Here is a 23,818-nt window from a genome sequence, read left to right as displayed (position 1 = left end):
CAAGTTGTGATTATATCAATCCTGGAAAGCTGTATAGGATATTAAAGAAGGAATAACATGTTTAACGAAAGAGTTTTACAACATAAAATGCATTCTATGCTATCACTGAGATTTCAAAACTGTGCTTATGGTTTTTTATTATCATTTATATGTTTTCCCCCACCATGCAGATTAAATATTTTTTTATTCTGCTGGTTTTATTGTTCACTTATATTTCATGAATATCATGGTCTAGGCTAGGAGAAGAAGTTATAACTGTTACTGATGTCTTCTATTTGTTGTTCATCTTTTCTTCATACCTATCAATCCAAGGGATAGATATTTGTGAATGTTTTTCAAGGCTGATCTGCCATTTCACAATCTGCGGCCATTCTCCACTTCTCCAAATTGCTAAGATAGTTTTTGGACAGAAAGTGCTCATTAACTGCAGTGAAAGAAACAATTCACATATGCTACTAATCACTTAACAATCGTGACCACATTCCATGGCTCTAGAACCATTCCGGACAATGTCAATATAACAAATGGAATATTGCAGCAAAATATATTGTGACAACATTATTCTTTTACTTAGAGAGGCCACATCCATTATTTACTCATGCCTGCAGCACTAGTGAGTTCTGTCTTTTAAGCACTTGTGTAAACTGCAAACCATACTCACGCACACACACAATCACTGGTGAGATAACCTATATTTCATGCATAGATTGAAATGAGTGAAGAGATGTCAGAAGAGGAGAGCTGAGTGCCAGCCAGATAATTAAGAGCTGATAGGGCTGGAGATTTGTAATGCCAGCTGTGGACTGGGTGATTGATGGCTGTAGTAACCATAGCATTAACACATTGTTAAAGTGGAGTCAGTTCAATCCTATCACTTTGCACTCACTGACTGCACACTGTGCTATTGTCTGTCATGTCCACAACATGTTCTGACATTATCTGTGTATCAATTCTGTGATGACTGTACTATATTTTCTAATAGATTCTGACCATGATTTTCAGGATGTGATACTCCATGAACGTTAATTACAGTTAAGAGCTAGGAATAGGGCTAATCATTCAACCCCTTGAGCCTATTCCAACATTCAGTTAGAAATAAAAACAAAAAAACTGCGGATGCTGGAAATCCAAAACAAAAACAGAATTACCTGGAAAAACTCAGCAGGTCTGGCAGCATCGGCGGAGAAGAAAAGAGTTGACGTTTCGAGTCCTCATGACCCTTCGACAGAACTTGAGTTCAAGTCCAAGAAAGAGTTGAAATATAAGCTGGTTTAAGGTGTGTGTGTGTGTGTGTGGGGGTGGGGTGGGGGGGGTGGCGGCGGAGAGAGAGAGAGAGAGAGAGAGAGAGAAGTGGAGGGGGTTGGTGTGGTTGTAGGGACAAACAAGCAGTGATAGAAGCAGATCATCAAAAGATGTCACCAACAATAGAACAAAAGAACACATAGGTGTTAAAGTTGGTGATATTATCTAAACGAATGTGCTAATTAAGAATGGATGGTAGGGCACTCAAGGTATAGCTCTAGTGGGGGTAGGGAGAGCATAAAAGATTTTAAAATATTTAAAAATAATGGAAATAGGTGGGAAAAGAAAAATCTATATAATTTATTGGAAAAAAACAAAAGGAAGGGGGAAGCAGAAAGGGGGTGGGGATGGGGGGGGGGAGGGGAAGCTCAAGACCTAAAGTTGTTGAATTCAATATTCAGTCTGGAAGGCTGTAAAGTGCCTAGTCGGAAGATGAGGTGTTGTTCCTCCAGTTTGCGTTGGGCTTCACTGGAACAGTGCAGCAAGCCAAGGATAGACATATGGGCAAGAGAGCAGGGTGGAGTGTTAAAATGGCAAGCGACAGGGAGGTTTGGGTCATTCTTGCAGACAGACCGCAAGTGTTCTGCAAAGCGGTCACCTAGTTTACGTTTGGTCTCTCCAATGTAGAGGAGACCACATTGGGAGCAACGAATGCAGTAGACTAAGTTGGGGGAAATGCAAGTGAAATGCTGCTTCACTTGAAAGGAGTGTTTGGGTCCTTGGACGGTGAGGAGAGAGGAAGTGAAGGGGCAGGTGTTGCATCTTTTGCGTGGGCATGGGGTGGTGCCATAGGAGGGCGTTGAGGAGTAGGGGGTGATGGAGGAGTGGACCAGGGTGTCCCGGAGGGAGCGATCCCTACGTAATGCTGAAAGGGGGTGTGAAGGGAAGATGTGTTTGGTGGTGGCATCATGCTGGAGTTGGCGGAAATGTTGGAGGATGATCCTTTGAGCGTATCCGCCCTCACGCCTTCTCCTCCCTCCCAGAAACATGATAGGGTCCCCCTTGTCCTCACTTATCACCCCACCAGCCTCCGCATTCAAAGCAGGCGACTAGACCAGGCGGCCTTTGCACTTTTTACAAAACCTCATCCACGGGCAGGATGAGGTTTACAATGGTAAGTAAAAAGCCAGAAATGTTTTTTTCCACTTCATTTTAAACATGTCCCTCTCCATGTGACTGAGTCATATGTAGGGACATGTTTATATCATTTATAAAGTTTTATTTTCCTATTTTCAAATCTTCAGCTCCCTGAGGCAACTGTGTGCCCTCAGGGAGCAGTCAGCGCACGCTACCCCGGGCATGCGCAGACTTCCACACTCGCCCTGCTCCCGCCCCCCCCTACCTTGGCAGCCCAATGAAGGGAAAATCCTGCCCAATTGCTGCAAACTGAAATGATGTTGTGCTTTGCAGTTCACATTGAAGTGCCACTGTACCATGTGATGCAATTCTTGCTACAGCAATATCATCTTTCATTTCAGGGCATGTTATAGTGAAATAACATTTCTCCTATGTACATTTGATATATCCGGCTCATTGCAGGACCCTTTAAAGGTGCTATGTTGTCCTGCCGGCTGTTTGAGGTGGCTAAGTGTCTCTGGAGGATTACAGAAGACTCTTACCAGCTTGTCAGAAGTGACAGCGCCCAGTAAAGTCACTTTTTTATTCATTCATGGGACGTGGGCTTCACTGGCTGGGCCAGCATTTATTGCTCATCCCTAATTGCTCTTGAGAAGGTGGTGGTGAGCTGCCTTCTTGAACCACTTCAGTCTTTGTGGTGTAGGTACACCCACAGTGCTGTTACGAAGGGAGTTCAAGGATTTTGAGCCAGCGACAGTGAAGGAATGGTGAAATATTTCCAAGTCAGGATGATGAGTGACTTGGATGGGACTTCCAGGCAGTGGTGTTCCCATGTGTCTGCTGCCCTTGTCCTTCTAGGTGGTAGTGGTCATGCGTTTGGAAGGTGTTGACTAAGGAGCCTTGGTGAATTCCTGCAGTGGACCTTGTAGATGGAACACTGCGGTTACTATGGGAGTGAATGTTTGTGGATGTGGTACCAATCAAACGAGTTGCTTTGTCCTGGATGGTGTCAAGCTTCTTGAGTGTTGCTGGAGCTGCACTCATCCAGACCATCACACCCCTGAATTGTGCCTTGTTGATGGTGGACAGGCTTTGGGGAGTCAGGAGGTGACAAATCTATTGGAATTTTTTGGGGATGTAACTAGTAGAGTTCATGTGGTTTATTTGGACTTTCAAAAAGCTTTCAACAAAGCCCCACATAAGAGATTGGCGTGTAAAATTAAAGTGCATGGGGTTGGGGGTAGTGTATTGAGATGGATAGAAAACTGGTTGGCAGACAGGAAACAAAGAGTAGGAATAAACGGGTCTTTTTCCGAATGGCAGGCAGTGACTAGTGGAGTACCTCAGGGATCGGTGCTGGGCTATTCACAATATATATTAATGATTTAGATAAGGGAACTAAATGTAATATCTCCAAATTTGCAGATGACATAAAGCTGAGTGGGAGGGTGAGTTGTGAGAAGGATACAGAGATGCTTCAGTGTGATTTGGACAAGCTGAGTGAGTGGGCAAATGCATGGCAGATGCAGTATAATGTGGATAAATGTGAGGTTATCCACTTTGGTAGCAAAACAGGAAGGCAGATTATTATCTGAATGGCTATAAATTGAGAGAGGAGAATGTGCAACAAGACCTGGGTGTCCTTGTACACCAGCTTGCTGAAGGTAAGCAAGCAGGTGCAGCAGGCGGTAAAGAAGACAAATGGTATGTTGGTCTTCATAGCCAGAGGATTTGAGTACAGGAGCAGGGATGTCTTGCTGCAATTATGCAGGACCTTGGTGAGACCACACCTGGAATAGTGTGTGCAGTTTTGGTCTCCTTATCTGAGGAAAGATGTTCTTGCTATAGAGGGAGTGAAGCGAAGGTTTACCAGGCTGATTCCTGGGATGGCGGGACTGACATATGAGGGGAGATTGATTCGGTTAGGATTATATTTGCTGGAGTTCAGAAGAATGGGGGGGGATCTTATAGAAACCTATAAAATTCTAACAGGACTAGACAGGGATGCAGGAAGGATGTTCCTGAGAGTTGAGTTGGATGATCAGCCATGGTCATAATAAGTAGCGGAGCAGGCTCGAACAGCCGAATGGCCTACTCCTGCTCCTATTTTCTATGTTTTCTATATGAATTACTAGTCACAGGATTCCTAGCCTCAGACCTGCTCTGGTGTCCACAGCATTTATATGGCTAGTCTAGTTCAGTTTCTGGTCAATGATAACCCCCAGGATGTTGATAGCGAGGGATTCAGCAATGGTAATGCCATTGAATGTCAAGGGGCGATAGTTAGATTCTCTCTTGTTGGAGATAGTCATTGTCTGGCACTTGTGTGGTGCGAATGTTACTTGCCCTTTGTCAGCCCAATCCTGGATATTGCCCAGGTCTTGCTGCATTTGGACATGTACTGCTTCAATATCTGAGGAGTCGCAAATAGTGCTGAACATTGTGCAATCATCAGCGAACATCCCCACTTCTGAATTTATGATGGAAGCAAGATCATCGATGAAGCAGCTGAAGAGGGCTGGGCTGAGGATACTGCCCTGAGGAACTCCTACAGTGCTGTCCTGGGGCTGAGATGATTGACTTCCAACAACCACAACTATCTTGGTGCTACATATGACTCCAACCAGTAGAGAGGCTTCTCCCCGATTCCCATTGACTCCAGTTTTGCTAGCACTCCTCGACTCCACTCAGTCAAATGTGGCCTTGACATCAAGGGCTGTCACTCTCACCTCACTTGCAGCATGAGTACTAAGTGTGCATGTTCAGTTACCATTTTGAAATACCAACACCCAGCAATGATGCCTTCATGGTAGACTATATCAGTTAATCTTGTATTGGTGCAATTAGGATAATAGCCAAGGGGTCTTTAACCATAACAAAAACAAAAACAGAATTACCTGGAAAAACTCAGCAGGTCTGGCAGCATCTTTATGCTGCCAGACCTGCTGAGTTTTTCCAGGTAATTCTGTTTTTGTTTTTGTTTTGGATTTCCAGCATCCGCAGTTTTTTTGTTTTTATATCTGGGTCTTTAACCATTATGGATGCTGTATTCCTGACTCTCAGAACATAATTCTTACTTCCAAAAAATGAAATCTTTTGTAATTTACAGGGAAGCCATTTTATTTATATTCAGAAATTAAGTGGAGGCAAAAACACAGCTTCAAATGTTACAAAAGCAAAATACTGGAAATGCTGGAAATCCAAAATATCATTTGTATTTCAGATTCAAATGTTAAATTTCAAAAAGAAGGATGGAAAAAAAATCTCACAAATGGTGGCTGACAGAGTTAATTGCAATCATCAACAGTGTTTTAAAAATGATGGCTTCCTGGAATGTTTCTGTAGCCTCTTTGGTATCAAGCTTCTTTTATAACTCCCTGGGCTGGTTCTCTTATATCTGTACCTCTATCCACTCTTTAGGTAATTATGCACTCATAACAGTTGGGCAGTTCTATTGTAGTTTAACCTCAGGGCACCTCATATCTTATCCTTCTGTGATCATACTTCGAAATGCACTGTGAAATGTTGCTTTACGTGAGAAGTGTTATGTAAGTGTAAGTTGCTTCTGTTGCATAGTTGGGCATGTTATCATCTTGCTTGTTACATGAATACTAACCTATCCAAGAACTGAGAGGTTGGAAACATAATAGACTCAGACCCCTATGTGTTAGAGGATGATCCATCAACACAAACACTTCCTCCACTCAATTATTTCTCTATTATTATACTTGCACTCAGTTGGCTTTTTTATGTGCTGACAGGAAGAAAGGTCACTTGATGCTCAAATACAACACAGCCGCATATTGTTATTTAAAAACTGATTGTAACAAAACTGTACTGAACTCGATGAGGATTTTTCTAGCACTTTGTTTTGTGTACTTGTGAATAGTGAAAAGACTTTCATCCATCTGCATTATCACACTTTGCAGGAACAAGTAAAATGCTTCTTATACAATGACCTACCTTGAATTAACTTATTATGTAGGCAAATGTAACAATCACTTTCCACAGGGCAAGTTCCCCCAACTAATAATGGGATCAATAATAATCTGTACTTATTTTGGGTCATGCTGGTTGAAAGAGAAATATTAGCGAAAACGCTGGAAGAGCGCCCAGTTTGTCTTTGAATAGTGTCACAGGAACTTACTTGGATGAAGGGACCGGAGGAATGGTGGCTAAATTTGCTGACGACACAATGATAGGTGGGCAAGTAAATTGTGAAGACTACATCAGGAGGCTACAAAGTGATAGAGATAGATTAAGTGAGTGGGCAAAGATCAGGCAAATGGAATGTAATGTGGGCAAATGTGAAATCTTTCATTTTGGCAGGAAGAATAAAAAACAAGCTTATCACCTAAATGATGAAAGATTGCAGTGATCTGAGATTTGGAGGGATCGGGGTGAACTGGTGGATGAATCACAAAAGGCTAGTATGTAGGTACTACAGGTAATTAGGAAAGCTAATAGAATGTTATCATTTATTGTGAGGGGAATTGATTACAAAAGTAGGGAGGTTATGTTTCAGTGGTATAGGGCATTGGTGAGACCAAATCTGGAATATTGTGTACAGTACTAGTCTCCTTATTTAAGCAAAGATATAAATGTATTAGAAGCAGTTCAGAGAAGGTTTACAAGCCTAACACCAGAAATGGGCGGGTTGACTTATGAGGAAAGGATTGGAAGTTTAGGTTTGTATCCACTGGAATTTAGAAGAGAAAGAGGTGACTTAATTTAAACCTTTAAGATCCTGAGGGGTCTTGACAGGGTGAATGCAGAGAGGATGTTACCTCTTGTGGGAGAATCTAGAACTAGGGGGTCACTGTTTAAAAATATGGGGTCGCTTATTTAAGACAAAGATTAGGAGAAATTTTTTCTCTCAGAGGGTTGTGAGTCTTTGGAACCCTCTTCCTCAAAAGGCAGTGGAAGCAGAGTCTTTGAATATTTTTAAGGCAGAGGTGGATAGATTCTTGATTAAAAGGGGAGTGAAAGGTTATTGGGGGTAGGCAGGAATGTAGGTTGAGGTTACATTCAGATCAGCCACAATCTTATTGAATGGCTGAGCAAGCTTGACAGGCTGGGTGGCCTACTCCTGCTCCTAATTAGTGTGTTTGTATGTTTTTACATTCACTCCACCGGACAAGCACAAATATCCTGCTTTAATAGCTCAGCCAAAGGATGGCACATCTGACAGTGCTGAACACCCTCAGTACTTCACTGGGTGTTCTGTCTAGATTCAAGTCTTGTGGTTTGAACGCACAACCTTTTAACATGGACCCAAAAGTGTTAACACTGAACCAAATAGACATGGTGTGGAAATTGTCATTGAGATTTATTGCATGAACTCAAGGTAGTATCTATTTCCCATAATAGCACTAGCACTCAGTTACAATGTGAGCTAATTGCCGGATAAAGCTTCCAGTCCAAATCATGTGCCTCTGTTCCAAACTCAGAATTGCACACTCTACTTCATCAGCATGACTTTGCCAGGTCTGATACATGATAACTACTAGCATCTTCAGATGATAGTGAGCATTTCAACCCATGTGTCAGCATTTTATAATCAGCTTTTTCACTGGATTTTGAATCAGTAGCAACCAGGGGAAGTGGAGTGTGAGGCTGTCTCCTGGATGAATGGGATTCTGGAACTCGAGATCACAAACAATCAGATCAGTTGGAGGGTGGGATAAAAGGTCATTTAACTTTATTTCCCCCTGTTGTTGGTGCTGCACAAATTTGTGACAACAAACTTTTAAGATAATTGGGTATCATAGGGACAGATAAATGGGACAGTTACAGTTACCAGTGTTTATTTGGTGGTTGTCCCTAAAGGAGTTAGAAATAAAACAAACTGAAAAATGCAACTTTTTTTAAGAAAAATATAATTTTGCCCAAGGCAATTTTTCTGAAGCATGGTTCTAAACCTTGGGCCTGCAAAGTCCTTCCAGGGGACCCACGATGCAGGACCTGCCCACAGGTGGGCAACATGGACAACTGTCCAGTGTACTGTGGTCAAGCATACACAAGTAAGCAACAGCCAGAGGTGTGTTCCACGCCCACTGTGCACCCATTCTTCCCCTGCTGCCTTTGGGCGCCTGCTTTCTTCATGCTTTGCTCTTTGCATGCTTCTGCTTTTTCTGTGGCATTCTTCCCTATTGATGAGGAGAAGTTACTTTTCTTCAGAGTTGAGGAGGAAGTACTTTTCTCAAAGGGTTGTGAATCTGTGGAATTCACTACCTCAGACTGCAGTGGATGCCAGGACGCTGAATAAATTTAAGGAGGAGATAGACAGATGTTTAATTAGTAGCCGGTTGAAAGGTTATGGGGAGAGGACGGGAAATTGGAGTTGAAGCCGAAATGAGATCAGCCATGAGTGTAATGAATGGCGGAGCAGGTTCAAGAGGCTGAATTGCCTACTCCTGCTCCTAGTTCTTATGTTCTTATTGTTCCTGCTCCCTTAGTGCTTTGTCTGTGTTCTGTTCTCCTTGTGCTCCTGTTCTCCCCTACTACTCGAGTGCCCTCTCTGGGCTCCTGCTGTCTCCATGCTCTGCTCGCTGCATGCTTCTGTTCTCACTGTGGAGTGCTTCCCCATTGCTCCTGCACTGCTCCTGCTCCCTAGAGATTTCTCTGTGTTCTGCTAACCTTGGATTTCAGCTACTCTCCAGGCTACTGCCAAGAATAGACTGAATCTGCAGTGAAAAACAGATATATCACTCATATCTGCAAGTAAATACCTTTCCTAAAAGCATTATTAAAGCATGTTTTACATGCAGCACTTTCATACTGTGTCTAATATATAGCGCTGTATGATTTGGATGGGGGGCTGTGTCCATCTGAAAAGGGGTCATTCAACCAAAATATTGGAGTACCACTGATTTCAGTGATGATTTATTTTCTTCAAGATTGGTTGCAGGTACTTTTTTGAGATGAGGGGAATATCCCCTGGTGTTAATGCATTAATTGGCCTTCTTTCAGCATTACAGTTACTGAATGAAATTTACATAAATCTGATTTTCCTGAGAGACCCTACATCCATATTACAGGAATGAACATCCTCAGGGAAATGAGAAGAGCAACATTAATAAACAATAAGAGTATAATAAATTGGAAACCTTAAGCCAGAGGCAGTTAGTTAGGTCCACCTAAAAGCAGAAAATTCAGCCTCTGTTATCTGTTCCTGCAAACTGTGTTTTTGTGCACTTTAGTTTCTTTAATGAGTGTAGTGTGTCATTTTTGGGACTCTCAGAGACAACAGTTTTGGTAAGAGAATAAATGCTTTAAAATGGGGGCTTCTCCCAGGACCAAGGGACTGGGAACTGTTTAGAGCCCCCGGGCTGTACAACTCAAAATGAATGCCTGCAAATGACTGTAATATTCATTGGTTGTATTGATGCACCTCGTGATACATCTTGTAAAAGTTGAACCTGATTGTACTTTTGTGATGGTGATTTTGAAATGGTTTGGAATGTTCTTGAAGATAGTTTATGAATAAAGTATATTTTCGCAAAAAAAAATTATTTACTCCAATACATAAAAATAATCCTGTTTTGACAGAGTCAATATGGAATATATTCTAAAAGTGGCTGCTAATGATAATAGTGGATACATGCTGGGATGTTCTTGTAATCATCCAATGTTTGCTACTTAAATGTTTTTTTTTTATTCATTCATGGGGTATAGGTATCGCTGGCTAGGCCAGCATTTATTGCCCATTCCTAATTGCCCTTGAGACAGTGGTGGTGAGCTGTCTTCTTGAACTGCTGCAGTCTCAGTGGTGTAGGTAGACCCACAGTGCTGCTAGGGAGGGAGTTCCAGGATTTTGACCCAGCGACAATGAAGGAACAGTGACATATTTCCAAGTCACAATGGTGAGTGGCTTGGAGGGGAACCTCCAGGTGGTGGTGTTCCCATGTTTCTGCTGCCCTTGTCCTTCTAGATGGTAGTGGTCGTGTGTTTGGAAGGGACTGTCTAAGGAGGCTTGGTGAGTTCCTACAATGCATCTTGTAGATGTTACACACTGCTGTGCGTCAATGGTGGAGGAAGTGAATGTTTGTGGATGGGATGCCAGTCAAGGGGGCTGCTTTGTCCTGGATGGTGTCAATCTTCTTGAGTGTTGTTGGAGCTACATTCATTCAGGCAAGTGGACAGTATTCCATCACACTCCTGGCTTGTGCCTTGAGGATGGTAGACAGGTTTAGGGGGTTTAGTGAGTCAGGAGGCGAGTTACCTACCACAGGATTCCTAGCCTCTGACCTGATCTTGCAGTCACAATATTTATATAGTTAGCCCAGTTCAGTTTCTGGTCAATGGTAACTGCCATGATGTTGATAGTGGGGGATTCAGCGATGGCAATGCCATTGAATGTCAAGGTCGTTAGATTCTCTCTTGTTGCAGATGATCACTGCCTGATGCTTGTGTTGCGTGAATGTTACTTGCCAATTGTCAGCCCAGGCCTGCTTTGTCCAGGTCTTGCTGCATTTGGACATGGACTGCTTCAGTATCTGAGATGTTAAATATTGTGCAATCATCAGCAACCATCTGGCTTTATGATAAAAGGAAGGTCATTGATGAAACAGCTGAAGATGGTTGGGCCTAGGACACTACTGAGGAACTCTTGCAGTGATGTCCTGTTACTGAGATGATTGACCTCCAACAGCCATGGCCATCTTCCTTTGTGCCAGGTACAAATCCAACCAGTGGAGAGTTTTCACCTTGATTCCCATTGACTCCAATTTTGCTAGGGCTCCTTGATGTCACACTCGGTCAAATACTGCCGTGATGTCAAGTGCAGCCACTCTCATCTCACCTCTGGAGTTGAACTCTTTTGTCCATGCTTGGAATAAGGCTGTAATGAAGTCAGGAGCTGAGTGGCTCTGGTGGAACCCAAACTGAGTGTTAGTGAGCAGGTTATTATTAAGCAAGTGCCTCTCGATAGCACTGTTACTGACCCCTTCCATCACTTTATTGATGATCAGGAGTAGATTAATGGGGCAGTAACTGGCCGGGTTAGATTTGTCCTGCTTTTTGTGTACAGGACATAGATGGGCAATTTTCCACCTTGCCGGGTAGGTGCCAGTGTTGTAGCTAAACAGGAACAGCTTGGCTAGGGTGTGGCAAGTTCTGGAGCACAAGTCTTCTGTACTATTGTCAGAAGGGTCTTTTCGGTATCCAGCGCCTTCAGCCATTTCTTGATATCACGTGGAGTGAATCAAGTTGGCTGAAGACTGGCATCTGTGATGCTGGGGGCCTCCAGAGGAGGCCAGGATAGATCATCCACTCGGCACTTATGGCTGAAGATTGTTGCAAATGCTTTAGCCTTATCTTTTGTATTGATGTGCTGGGCTTCCCCATCCTTGAGGGTGGGAATATTTGTGGAGCCTCCTTCTCTAGTGAGTTGTTTAATTGTCCACCACATTTCATGACTGGATGTAGCAGCACTGCAGAGCTTAGGTCTAATCCATTGGTTATGGAATCACTTAGCTCCTTCTTGTTACTTACGCTGTTTGGCACACAAGTGGTCCTGTGTTGTAGCTTCACCAAGTTGACATTTCATTTTTAGGTATGCCCGATGCTGCTCCTGGCATGCCCTCCTGCGTTCTTCATTGAACCAGGGTTGATCCGCTAGCCTGGTGGTAATGGTAGAGTGGGGGATATGCGGGACCATTAGGTTGCAGACTATGTTCTAGTGCAATTCTGCTGCTGCTGATGGCCCACAGCAATGCATCGATGCTCAGCCTTGAGATTCTAGAACTGTTTGAAATCTATCCCATTTAGCATGGGTGGTCATGCCACACAAGTAGGTGTTAACATGTTTATTTGAAATGGGTCAATGCATCCGGTTAAAATTGTGGAGAGAATGTGTTAAACATGTTATCAATAGTAGTTTCTAGCCTCGTATTTTAAGCTTTTAAAAACAGAAAATATTTGAGATAAGAAAGAGGAAAAGTTGAGATGAATTCTTTCATCTGACCTTCATCAGAATATGGTTCTGAAATGTAGTTTTGATAACATTAGCCTCAGCTCAGACAAGGGTGATTTAATTAATTTTCAAAAAAGCAGATTTAAATCAGCATATCCTCAATCCAGTGGTTGCCAGTGTTGCCTCAAATTTAAATTATTTTTCTTTATTCATTCATGTGATGTGGGCTTCGCTGGCTAGACCAGTATTTACTGCCCATCCCTAGTTGCCCTTGAGATGGTGGTGCTGAGCTGCCTTCTTGAATCGCTGCAGTCCATGTGGTGTAGGTACACCCACAGTGCTGTAAGGAAGGGAGTTTCAGGATTTTGACCCAGTGACAGTGAAGGAACGGTGATATATTTCCAAGTCAGGATGGTGAGTGACTTGGAGGGGAACTGTGGGGTGTTCCCATCTGGCTGCTGCCTTTGTCCTTCTAGATGATAGTGGTCATGGGTTTGGAAGGTACTGGTGAATTCTCATCTTAGTATTCAAATCCCTTCCCAACCTCATGCCTCCCAATCTCTATAACCTTTTCTATCCCTACAACCCCTAAGAACTTTGCATTCCTCTGACCTCTGTGCAAGCAAGGTTCCTTGTTTTCAGGTGGCATTGCATCTATATTGAAGGCCATTTTTGAGCAGTCAGCTTTTTGGAATCTGGTGATTAAATTTTGCTAGTTTTCTAGTTTAGCTTGCATATGAGCTCTGAGTGAAATTGGTAATCTAGTACCAACCTGTACCAAATTCTAGGTAACATTATGAGAACACACACTGAGGAGATTGAAACTGCCTAAAGTGATTTTGTGTAGAATGCCAACAGCTATCCAGAATAGATAGAAAAAATAGATCATTTCAGGCTGGATTCAAATCTAGGCTCCAGAGGTCATAGAGTTCCAGCCAGTTTTGGAAATCTCTGCCATAGAGATATTGGTCGATAATTATATTAAAATAACATTTCTCTCTATATTTCAATATCAACTTATTAACTTATAAATGTAGTTACCATACTCAGCTTCTTTGAAAAGCATTAAGACATCGATTAAATATACAGAGGAATTTCGCTCAAGTTCATTAAGTGTCCGTCCAATGATATCACCAAGAGTAAATTCTACACTTATCCCTTTTACTTGGGTGCAAGATTATGCCAAACCTATTCGGCACACAAAGGAAGTTGTTTTATGTTTTATTTTTATGCCTAATGTTGTACTGGGATTACAACGACATGATGACAGATGCATTCAAAAAATTTTAAAAAAGCAAATTCTATCCCAGATCATTCAAAATTACCAAATGGTAATATGTGACCTTACAGGTCTAGATCAATTTAATTCATAGGGTTTTTAATTGTTTTTGCATTTGGAAAAGAGGCTAATATTAAGAGCATAAAATATTGTGTTGAATCAACTGGCACATATATCTCTATCTCAATCATTACGGTGTGATCCTGAAGCTCACGTCCCATGGAGTACATGGACCAGCTAATTAGTTAAAATGACACTGACCTGAATTATACAATGTATACAAAACATGAATGGCAATGGTTGCAGTTTTTGCATGGGATAGCGATGGATAACAATGGATGGCTCGCAGCATTAATTTGATTTGTGCCATTTATTGATTGATCTATATTACATGTCATCTTATGAAAACAATGTCCAGGACTAAATGATCAAATGCCTATCAATAACAGTGTAAATATTACATATGAAATTGAACTGTTGCACCACCATCCATCTCCATTCATAGTGCATTAGGTTCTGGTCTGTCTATGGCATTCATTTATAATTGAAATGCAGACCTATGCCTCAAAACATGAGCTGAGAATGCAAAGTTTACTTTACTTTAACCTTTTCAGGACTATGGTGTATTATAGTATTTTCCTATCAAAGCAAATTTTTCAAGTATGCACTAGTGGCCGCCAGTGTGCATTCTTCATGGGTGCATCATCTGTAATTGCCCCCCAAGGCCCCACTGTCTTCCTGAGGATTCCTGCTCTTTTGTGTAGGGGATTGGATACTGGCCTGAAGCCAGTAAGACCCTTTATTGAATATGCATATCAGGCTCCAATGATGCCTTTGGGGTTCAGCTGTAATTATAACCTGAGGTCTGTGTGTGGAAGTCATTGTGGCATTTCGATTAGGCCAACCAAGCAGGACAAGGAGCCAGGGTCAGAAGATGACTGAATGAGGTAAGTGGTTTGCCTTTTTTTTATCTTTCATTGTGGGGCCAGGAGGAGCAGGAATCCTCCTCTGATTCCTAAAAGGAATCCTAGCTCCAGTTTTTTATCCCAACCAGTAACTTCAGTGTAATTGGCCATTCATTCAGTCCTTTGTGGTGGTGCCCCACCTCATGTTCTGCTTCCTTCTAATTTTTGGATGGGAGTGACGGATGAGGGCCTGGAGTTAAAATCTCCTGGGCCTCGCGCTATCAAGGTTTGAACAGTTTTCCATCTGCTTCCACTATCCACCCTCCAACCCCCCTACCATCAGCAACCACCCCTGCAAGACTCCTGTCTCAAGTTTAAATTGGGCTTTAGTATTGAAGTATATCACACCTAAGACTCCTCATCAAAACTAGGCTGTTGTAACCTCCTATGGATCAAATAATGCCATTGTTCTATTTCATAGATGTCACAACCTGTGGTTTAATGCTTTGTGTGTCTTGTAGCATTGCTGTTAACTGTCATTATGGCTTCCTTACGCCCTTCTGCCTACATATCAGCATAGTAATGTTATGTGTTATCGATTCCATTTGCACTTCAGAATCATAGTTAACTCGCACTACTATATAAAATAACAGCTGCTGTGGAGGGCGTTAAAGACTGTAATTCATCTCAGCTTCTGCTGATATTCAGAACCAGTTAGTCCTGTAGTCTAGCAATTCATTTGCTCCATCAGCATCTCTGTTGAATTAGAGCCAGGAAACATTACCCCGAGTAACCAACACAGTTTATATACAAAAATAGAATTATACTTGAAAATCTTAGTTCTGATAAACAACAATGCAAACAAATAAATATCTTCCGATTTCAGACATCTTCATATCTGTCTGATAAGCTAGAGAGATGCAAAGCCCTTTGAACAGATGTTTCAACCTGTGATGACGGTGATGATTAACGTGTGCCTTCACTTGATTCAGTAAAACCTGTGAAAAGTCCATTTTGAATGAGGGAGTGACAAGGTGTCAGAATTTAATGAGAAAATTGCAGCTTAATGGGGCAAAACTCAGGAGGCTTCAATGTGGGTTGTTTTAATTTAAGCTTATTTAAGGGGTGGAAGTACCTTGGTACATACTGATGATCAGTATTTGATATTCACAGCACTTGTCCCAGTCTCTGAATGACATTCACAGTACGTACTCCAGTGACATGCTTATTCCAATTACAGGCACAGCCTAAAGTTGCTCAGTTTGTTGTACTTGCCCTGATAGGTAAGAAAGTTCAGAAGTGAGAGTGAACTTAGTCTTGAGCAGTTGTGCCAAATGGATGATAGTGAATCAGCAGGCCATTTTGTGTTCTGTCCAATATTCTTTTCCAATGGATTCACTATTGCCAATTTTGTTGTCCCACTAAGACAAATGCTATGTCCCCCCTCCACTGATTCAAGGCCCAGAATGGATTTGAGCATATAACCTTATCTTCACTGCAGAACTGAGGGATTGCTGCATTTTCAGGGATGATCTTTCAGATGTTAAATCAAGGCCTTGTCTGCCAGCTCAAATGGATGTCCAAGATTTAATGGCACTATTCAGAGAATGAGCTTTCCTGGTGTCCTGCCCACCACTGTATGCACATCTAAGATTGGTGAAAATAGAATAACTGATCATTCATTCATTTGCTGTTTTGGGATTTTGCTGTCTTTGACTACATGGGCAGAATTTTCTGCCCGTTGGGCGGGCAGGCCTGACCCAATCTCTGGCGGGCGCGGAGCTGATCGCCGCCAGCGAAGCGGGCTGCACCGCCATTTTATGTGGGCGGGCCAATTAAGGCCCGCCCAGCATGAGGTGCGCCGGGAAGCGCTATGCACTCCCTGTGCGGGGGGCGGGAGGGGGTTCCCTAAAATCAAGAGTGCACGAAAGAGCGCAGATCTCCCTGAGGCTAAGTGCTGTCTCAGGGAGATTGCTAAAACTATTAAAAATAGGGAAAAGAAAAATTCCTTACATGTCCCCTCATGTAACAATGTCACATGAGTTGGGACATGTTCATAATTTACAGAACAACTTTGTTACAATTTTTAAAACTCTACATGAAACCTCATCCCCGCCGCTGGATGAGGTTTCATGTTTTCTCTATTCCCCGCCGGGGCTCCTGGCCAACCCTCAAGTGGCCATTGACAGGTCGGCGGACCCGCAGCTGATTTTGCTGCGCCGCTCCCCCCACGCCCCCCACCCCCCGGCCTTCCTGAAAATTTAAATAGAGCGGAGTGACATCGGGGGTTCCGCCCAAAGTCATCCTGCGTCATTTTACGCATCAGCGAGCGGGCCCCGCCCCCCGCGCGCCGACGGCAAAATTCTGCCCCATCAGAACAGAACTTCCAAAGTAATCCCTTAATGGCAAAACACTGTGGAGCTTTCTGAGGATAAGATGAATATATAAAGGCAATTCTTTCTTAGGCAGATTGACAATACTACCTCTACTCACAGGGGATGTGCATTCTACTGAATTGTAACAAATCGCAAACATTATAGAGGTATATGTATCTGCTTTAAAACTGTTGGACTAAGCAGACTGAATAACTATTTTTGTTCAATTGTGACAATATATTTCTCAGTCTGAGCTAATCATCACGTTCATAACAAATTAATTGTGTATTTATCAGGACTCAACTGTAACACAGAATCTCAGACAGAAAAAAAACAAATTAAATGCGATAACTATGTACAATAGCCAATCTTAAGATTGAGGCAAGCAAGGAGTTTCATAGTTGAGGTCTATGGAAAATCTTGGAGTATATCACCACAACAATACTTTGCATTTATATAGTGCCTTTAATGCAATAACTCATCCCAAGGTGTCTCACAGGAGTGTTAGCAAAGGAAATTTTGGCACCAAGCTACATAAGGAGGCAGATGGCCAAAAGCTTGGTCAAAGAGATAGGTTTCAAAGAGCATCTTAAAGGAGGAGAGCAGGATCGAGAGGTGGAGAGGTTTAGCCCTCAGTGCCTCAGCAGTTGTTGGCAATGCCGTCAGTGGTACTCAGTTATCATGCACTTGCTGGTTCAATTTGAATATTTTAATTCCCTAGCCGTTAATGTAAAACCTAATACAAAAGACAAGCACTAGTGTTTATTTATGCGTCCTTTGATGGTATTCATACACAAGTTGTTACAAAATGTGTTTTTTTTAGAAGTGGCTTACACTGCATTTGTGATTTGTATTAGACATTTGATCAGTACTTTTGTATGGAAACAAATTGGAAATAACTTGGGATATCCGTACTCTGATCTGATATGCATTTATTTGGAATTGAATGTCCTGAATAACTCGCATGGGTGACTATAATTTTCAGGAAGGTTTGGTGAAGAAATGTTGTTTATTTGTTGTTGTTTGCTTCCACAGTTAACCTCCTGGATTCTAAAGCAGTTCAAGGGGAGCTGGGATGGATATCCTACCCGATACATGGGGTAAGTGCAGAACTACAACCTGCAAAGTGCTTAGATTCCATAGAAATAACCCATGTGTTTGACTTTACTGAAGTATGGGTTCAGGGCTAAGGCAGAAAAAGGGAAGCAAAAAGATGCTGTTTAAAAGTGGTTGCTTAGATCAATGTTTAATAATATTAAATGTTTCTCCTTGAAAAACTTCTATGTTCAAAATATGAGCAGCATGGCACTATGTAATGCCCTGTTTCCACCCTCTCACTCTAACTTCAGATTAGTTACATTTTTCTTTGTAAATACATGCTATAATGATTCATTTGACTCAATCCCAAAGTGAGAGTGCAGGCAGGCCACTGGAACCATCAGTGCTGTCATCAACCTGCATTAAACTGCAAAGGTTTTGTTTGATCGCAAATGAACAATCCTGTTGGATAATAAAGCTGGAGTTCAGGGGAATCATTTTAACCATGGGTGACATTGAACTAGTCACCTGGTACACATTACGCCAGTGGAGGGGATAATTGAGTGGAGTGTGTAATAAATAACCAATCTGATTGCCCATTTTACACCATTGCCCATGGGTAATATTACCTCGCCACCCCATCCCTTGGACTTTCATAATGTCAAATAAATATAAGGGCCGATTTTCTGAATTTACATCTCTGGCAGGGAGTCCTGTCTACTGAAAGGACATGCTGTAAACTAGGGAGGCCGCTGCTTACCACTGGCAATGCAAAGTCATAAAATTACCCCTGCAATGTGTGGATCACTACTGATCCTTATCAGGCCAAGATGCTTCAATCTTGTCTATATACAATTAGTTGATCTTAGTCATGACAATGGGTGCTGCAATGGGCTTCAGGATATGATTGAAGAAGGGACAAATCATCAGTGAACCCTGCTGCTGATCATTACCCAATCACCCCTTTGGAAAGTGTTCTTGTGTAGGTTGATGTCAGAGGCAGACCTGGTGACATTGCTTGTCATGATCAGATAGCCCACATGTGCACAGTTTCTGATTGCGGGTAAAGAATGGCTAAAATGGACAAGCAGTGTTATCAGGTAGCTTTTATTCAGAATGAGTCAGCATTTTCAGAAATGGAGGGCTGAAAAATAGCACAAACCTGGCCTTCATGTAGCAAAGTTAGAAACTGCTACATAGACGTAGATGTGTTGAGTGGATAGAAGGACAAGGTCTACCATAGTTAAGCAGAAACAGGCTATGCTTCGGCCTGGAGCTGATTAAATCTTTTACAAAGTGTTTCAAATGAACCTATTTATACTCCTACTCATTTAGAGGCTATGCTTTGTGGATTTGGATATATCCACCATCTGTTCTTTGAGTTTAGCCCTGATTTAGTTCATATGGTACCATTTGTCTCCCACATGCACGTATTTCACATACAGATAACTGGCATGACACGTGCATCATCTGTAACAGCCTGTTGCTGATCTCTCTATTTTACAGGCTCTGACAAACAGGCCAACAAGAATAGGTTCTTTGCAATATGATTTGCATCAAATAACATAATGCCAGTTGTGTTATTCTATTGTACATATGAAGATTTGTAGCTGTAATATCAACATAGTTTGGTCATTAAGAGTGGTAATAATGGTTAAAGGCAACAGAACTACTTCCAGAAACATCACACCCAGATCCCAGCCCTTGTCCAACCACATTCTGTTTCATCTCTGCTGAATTTGGCTCCTAACACCTCAAACCAAAATGTAACACACACATACACAGACCATTTTAAATTAGCAATAATGAGATTGTAAACAGTTCAACAAATCACAGTATTGATCACTTATGAAACTACTGTGTAATTACTCACTATTTCTCACACCTGATTTCTTTAATCTCTGAATTTTTACCAATACTGACATAGTCGTGCCTGCCAAGTTTTGTTCAAAAGCATCACAAAAGATAGAAGATAAAAACTAACTCACACAAAAAGCACCTCTTGTTATGGGGCAGGTCTTGTCTTAGTGCAATACTGCAAAATTGGTGATAGTGAATGGAGTGCCCCTATAACATCTCTCTCATTTTTTATTTCCATTGAAGTAAGCAGGAATTGGTTGGTGTGAATTTTAGCCCCTCCGCCCAACAAAAAAAAGAAATGGGTGTATTATGATCAAGTGATATGTTGAAACTTTAAAAATTTGAAAAAGGACCTCAACAGCCCTGTTTCAGATCTAACAGAGGTGGAACAATGAGTGGGCCCCACTATTAGGGGGAAGGTTGGCTATTTCAATATTATGATGAGGCTAGCAGCCTAGGATTTAGCCTGTAGGTTTAACCCTGACCAGCTGGGTTTCCAAGGCTGAGGGAAACGCAACAGCTGAAAGGAGGCAAGGACAGCTTCAAGGAGAAGGCAAGCATTTTTTTATAGTGCTGCTTGTGACCCAGGAGGAGCAGGAGTGCATCCCCTTTGGCCCCCAAAGTCAACCCTCTTGCCTTGAATTGGGCCTCCCAGACAGGTTCCCTGCTCCCTAGAGTATGACCTTACCCCACCCTAACCACAGGAAGGGGGATTGAACCATCACCCTCATCCCTTCAAGGCCTGGGATCAGCCTGTGGTGAAGGACCAGAGCGCCTAGCCCTCCACGTGCTCACCATAGCAGCTACAGAATGTGGTCTGCCTTGCAGTCCTCCCCACCCTGAATGGGACCCAAGCCCGTCAATCTAGCTGACTTACAGGCAAGGATCTTGACAATATAACCAAGTACGTTATGGAGTCAAAACTCCATAGGAATAGGAAATACCAAATAACATAAAGTAAAGAGGTGTCATTTAGTAAGGATAAAGAAAAAAACGTTTAGGTATAATTATTGATCGTTTACTGAAAGATTCCAGGCAGTGCTAAGCTACAATCAATAAAGTTAATCAAATACTAGAATCCATCAAGGTTACTCTAACCTTGTATTGATCACTAGTGAGGATACATCTGGAATATTGTTTTCAATTTTCAATTCGCTATCCTCAACAGTTCATTGATGCTTTAAAGTGGATTTGTAGAAGAGTGACAAGAAGTTCCTAGGATTTAAGGAACTAAAATATTAGGCGAGACTTTCAGACATATTTTCATTAGAGTAAAGATGATGTCTGGGGACGTGATCCAGGTCTCTAAATTACTCAGTCATATATTTAGATGCAAATTGAATTATTTAACTTGGACTCTCTGAGATAATACAGATTTAAAATGTACAAGTTTCAAGCAGAAGAACAGAAGAAATATTTCCACTCTGTCTCTAGGCTTCCACCAAAAAGCAGTTTAAATTGCATCAATTAACTCCTTCTGACAGGGTCTGGTGAAATCTGACTGGGTTAAGGATTATGAAGTAGGCACAGGCTGAGCTGAGCTAATACATTGTTGGCAGGAACAATTGGCTCCAGTCGTGACAGGGTCACATAGGCCAGGGTGGAGTTGTGTTGGGAGGGGGTGCATTTTTGACTGGAAAACCAAAAGTCTATGTTTCCGTGCACATAGTGGAGCTTGACATGAATACGGATTGGTCTTTCCTTATCTGTTAACAATCTAAATCAGTAATTCTAATACAGTAGGAATGAATAGAATATAGTTTATGATATTCAGATGTTCCATGAAGAACAGATGTCACACAGTAGAAGTTTTAAGGAGATAACCAAAAGATTAGTCGAAAAGCTAGATTTTAAGGAGGATTTGGAAAGCAGAGGGAGGGAGGGGAAGACTTTGGGGGAAGGAGTTTGAAAGAGAGCAGTTGAGGTGATTGAAAGCTGTTCCACGGTGGTGGAGTCAAGAAATTGGGATGTGCTAAAGAGAAAGTCAGATGTATATAAATCTGAGGCACAGGCTGGATAAGGTATTAAGCAGGTACAAGGCCTCAGTAAATTTATAAGGTCTTGTATTGGATACATAGAGGTTGGCAAAGACAGTATAGTGTGCAAGAATAAAGATTCAAAGGCCAATGAGGAGGGCCTCAGAGAAATAAAAGCTGGAGGTTAAAAAAAAGGGTAACAGATTCAGTGGAAGCTAAAGTGAGGTAAGAGTAGATTTGGATATTGTGAAGGTGGAAATAATAGATTAAAGTGATGGATAGGATGTGGGATTTAAAGATCCAACTCAGGGTAAAATAGTACATTGATGATTTGAAAGAAATGGTTCAGTTTGAGTGAACATCTGGAGATGGGGGTTTGAAGGTCCTTTGCTGTTCATGGTATATAGCAATGATTTAAACTTAAATATATGGAGCATGGTTAAGAAGTGTTCGGATGATATAAAAATTGACCATGTGGTTGATAGCGAGAAAGAAAGCTGTAGACTTCAAGATTTATTGATGGACTGGTCAGATAGGCAGAAAAGTGGCGAGTAGAATTTAACCTGCAGAAGTATAATGTAATGCATTTGGAGAGGAAAAACATGACAGGGAATACCAAAGAAATGGTAGGTTACTTAGAAGTGTAGAGGAACAGAGGGATATCGGAGTCCACAGATCCCTGATGGTAGCAGGACAGATAGATAAGATGGTTACGAAGTTACATGGGATAATTTCCTTTTAGTTGGGACACAGAACATTAGACCTGGGAGGTTATGGTAGAAATATATAAAACATTAGCGAAGCCACAGCTAGAGTAATGTGACAGTGCTGGGCACCACATTACAGGAAGGATGTGGTCAGTTATGATGACATGGATAGGCTGGTGGATTGGGTGGGCCCGTGGCAGATGAAATTTAATGCAGAGAAGTGTGAAGTGATACATTTTGGTAGAAAGAACAGGGGGAGGAAATATAATCTAAAGGATACAATTCTAAAGGGGGTGCAGGAGCAGAGAGAACTTGATGTATACGTGTAGAAATCATCCAGAAGTAAGAGACTTCAATTAGAAGAATAGATTGGAAAAGCTGGATCTGTTTTCCTTAGCATAGTGAAGATTGATAGGAGATTAGATAGAAGTGTTCAAAATCATGAGGGCATTAGACGGTGTAGATAGGCAGAAACTGTTCCTGTTGGTCAAGAACTACAGAAAACAACAATTTAAAGGTGATTGACAAAAGAACCAGTGGCGACATGAGGGAAAAAGTTTTTACTCAGTGAGCGGTTAGGATCTGGAATGCACTACCTGAAAGTATGGTGGAGGCAGGTTCAATCGTCGCTTTCGGGGAAGTGGGACTAGCAGAGTTGATCTTGCAGAAAGTCGTTGTGGGTACAGTGAGCTGAATGGCTTTCCTCTGTGCTGGAGCCATTTTTTGATTTTTATGACAGCAGGTTTGTTTTCCATGGGACCACTGTCATTTCCCTGGAGTGATGCCTCAACTATCCTAATAATGAGTTGGAGACAGCTTGTTGTCCTGCTGTGAGATCCTGCAAACCCCTCTGAGCACCAGTATCTGCAGCCAAAACATCAGCAGCCTGAAATTATGTGGCTGCAAACTGGGCTTCCATGACTTCAGGCTTAACCATTACGGCAGCACTCAGATTCTGGTGGCTTCTCCGGTGGAAGCTGAGATATCAGGCATCAGATGCTGCATCATGATTGGGTCCAAACGTGTGCATGAAAGTAGAGTTGGCCACCATCCCCATGATGGAAAGGATGGGCTCCAAACTCTGCAGAAAGCCATACACAAGGTTTGTGCTGGTCTTCTTCATGTGGCTTGGTAGTGACTGCAGGTTTTCTGGCAGGCCTGCCAATGCCCCAAGCATTTCTGTGTACAAATCCATTAGCTTTTTTTCATATATGTCTCATCTGAAGTCCTCTGCAGCAGAACTCATCCTCCATAAGCTGCAGTTCCTTTTGTCCCTGCCTTAGCTGCAGCCCCATCATGCCTGGTGATTCACTACATATAGGCCTTGCCTCCGAAATCTCCCTGAAGTACGTACAAGTGCCAGTATCTGAGCTGCTGGCTGCA

The 23,818-nt window shown here is 42.1% G+C and overlaps 1 protein-coding gene across 2 annotated transcripts in view; it reads left to right on the top strand.

The window, feature by feature from the left end:
* Window positions 1–23,818, top strand: part of epha3 (eph receptor A3) — a 269,035-nt gene that overhangs the window by 6,713 nt on the left and 238,504 nt on the right. For both annotated transcript variants that reach the window (XM_041210805.1, XM_041210804.1), the window contains exon 2: window positions 17,890–17,954. In XM_041210805.1, coding sequence (XP_041066739.1) covers window positions 17,890–17,954 — 65 coding nt within the window. The remainder of the gene's footprint in view (window positions 1–17,889; window positions 17,955–23,818) is intronic.

This window comes from Carcharodon carcharias, chromosome 18, assembly GCF_017639515.1.
Source record: "Carcharodon carcharias isolate sCarCar2 chromosome 18, sCarCar2.pri, whole genome shotgun sequence".
Taxonomy (NCBI): domain Eukaryota; kingdom Metazoa; phylum Chordata; class Chondrichthyes; order Lamniformes; family Lamnidae; genus Carcharodon; species Carcharodon carcharias.
This window is presented reverse-complemented; position numbering and strand designations above follow the sequence as displayed.